This window comes from Penaeus monodon, chromosome 17, assembly GCF_015228065.2.
Source record: "Penaeus monodon isolate SGIC_2016 chromosome 17, NSTDA_Pmon_1, whole genome shotgun sequence".
In the NCBI taxonomy this organism is placed as follows: Eukaryota; Metazoa; Arthropoda; class Malacostraca; order Decapoda; family Penaeidae; genus Penaeus; species Penaeus monodon.
In genome coordinates this window covers 33,038,435-33,040,934 of record NC_051402.1, presented here as the reverse complement: position 1 = coordinate 33,040,934, position 2,500 = coordinate 33,038,435, and the positions used below count along the sequence as shown (strand labels likewise).

General features: G+C 44.6%; 1 protein-coding gene across 1 annotated transcript in view; it reads left to right on the top strand.

Annotated features, from left to right (window-relative positions):
- LOC119583350 (basic proline-rich protein-like) overlaps positions 1 to 2,500 on the top strand; it is a 115,212-nt gene that overhangs the window by 4,403 nt on the left and 108,309 nt on the right. Inside the window, 1 exon segment of the mRNA XM_037931823.1 lies at positions 1,660 to 1,863. Within this exon segment, the coding sequence (XP_037787751.1) occupies positions 1,660 to 1,863 (204 nt within the window).

The window sequence follows — 2,500 nt, the reverse complement described above, 5'->3', positions numbered from 1 at the left end:
AGAGAGAGAGAGTGAGAGTGAGAGCAAGAGAGAGAGAGAGAGAGAGAGAGAGAGATAGGCAGACAGACAGACTGACAGACAGACTGACTGACTGACTGATAGACAAATAGATACATATACATATATATGCATGTATGCTTATGCGCGTGTTTGGTTGCGTCATAATTCCGTGACGCGAAAAAGGCCATGTGCAGAAGACAAATACTAAAGAAAAATAGATATAAAACAAATGAAAATTAATGTAAAAAATATATTTTCTTAATTGCAATATATTTTTCTTTTTTGTCGAAGAACAGAGTATTAAGGAGAAAAAAAAAGTAAATATATGTAATATATGGATTGGTGAGATAAACAGACGGAGAAAAAGAGAATAAGATAGAGAGAAGTGAAAGAGAAAGATAGACAGACGGATAAAGCAAACAGGAAAAGTGAGAGACGGATAACCAGAGTCAAGGGAACAAAAGTAAAGGAGAAAGAACTCAAAAGAAAAGAGGAGAGACAGAAAACGAGAGACAGAGAGAAATAGACAGACACATCACAAAGAAATAAGGAAAAGAGAAAAGGCAAGAAAGATGAAGAAAGGAAGGAAAGAAGGGAAGAAGAAAGGAGCGGAGAGGCAAACAAGGCAAGTAAACAATAGAATCAACAGAGAGATTAAGAAGAGAGAGAGAGAGAGAAGTAGATGAGGAAGACAAAGAAGGAGAGGAAGAAGAAGAAGAAAAGGAAGAAGAAGGAGGAGGAGAAAGAAGGAGAAGAGGAGGAGAAGGAGGAGGAGTAGAAGAAGAAGAAGAAGAAGAAGAACAACAACAACAACAACAACAACAACAACAACAACAGCAGCAACAACAACAACAAAAACAACAACAACAACAACAACAACAAGAACAAGAACAGGAACAAGAACAAGAAGATGAAGAAGGAGAAAAAGAAGACGAAGAAGAAGAAGAAGGCGAAGAAGACGAAAACGAAGAAGAAGAAGGAGGAGGAGGAGGAGGAGGTGCGTGTAGGAGGAGCTGTTACGTGGGTGTTGACGCGCCGTGAGGATTACCTGGAGGTCCTAAATAACTGAGCATCCTCGCGGTCACACACACTCTGCACCTGGACAGCGTCTGCGCCCTTCTTAAGGCAGTTAAAACGGTGATTTATCGTTGGGCCAAATCCCTTATATGCTTGAGTGTGAACGGGAGGGAGTGAGGAAGGGAGAGAGAGGGAGAGAGAGGAGAGAGAGAGAGAGAGAGAGAGAGAGAGAGAGAGAGAGAGAGAGAGAGAGAGAGAGAGAGATAAAGGAGGGTAGGTGGGAGGGAAGGAAGGAGAGAGAAATAGATAAAGGGAGCGAGAGGGAATGATGAAGAGAGAGAGGGAGAGAGAAGGGGAGGGAGGAGTGAGGAAGAGACGGAGAAGTGAAGAGGAAGAAGAAAAAGGAGAAGAGGAGAGAGAGAGAGAGAGATTGAGAGAGAGAGAGAGAGAGAGAGAGAGAGAGAGAGAGAGAGAGAGAGAGAGAGAGAGAGAGAGAGAGAGAGAGAGAGAGAGAGAGAGAGAGCGAGAAAGAAGGAAGGAGGGAGATAGATAAAGGCAAAGAAAGCGCTGCCTGTACGTTCCGAGCGGTGCATCTGATCGGATGATTTGCATTAATGCCACGTAATTCTCTTTTTTTCAAAGCCCGAGATTTCCAAGCGCCGTGACCAGCTGATTCCCCGCACCCGCCGGCAGGTCATGAAGGCGATGGAGCTGTTGGGCGGTGCCACGGCCCGGGGGCGGGGCACCTGGCGCGGGCTCAGGAGGAGGGTGCCCGCCGTCGGGGGCGCGGTCTGGCCCTCCTCTGCTGGGGACGCGAGGCACTCATGTGAAAGAAGGGAACCAGAAGTGTGTGTGTCTGTATAAATACACACACACACACACACATGCATACACACACACACACACACATGCATACACACACACACTTTTATATTTATATATATATGTATATATATATACACACACACACACACACACACACACACACACACACATATATATATATATATATATATATATATATATATATATATATATATATATATATATATATATATGTGTGTGTGTGTGTGTGTGTGTGTGTGTGTGAGTGTGTGTGTGTGTGTGTGTGTGTGTGTGTGTGTGTCTGTATTTACACATATATGTGTGTGTCTGCATTTATACACATATGTGTGTGTGCATCTACATAGCGCAAATCAGCCTCACACAAAACTAAACCCAAAAGGGGATCCCCCCCCCCCCCCCTCCCCTCCCCCTTTTTTCCCGCCTCGACCAGCGCCCACCCCCGCCCCACCCCTTCCCTCCCCCAAATTTTTGATTTTTTAGCTTTTATCCGAAATTTTTAAAAAAGGGTTTCCACCGTGAAAAAAATTTCTGAATTAAAAACCTTAAATCCTCAGTGAACGAGGGGGAGAGGGGGAGAGGGACCAAGGGCTAAAAGGGGTCACCCCTTTTCTGATGGCGGCACACAAAACCCCCCCCT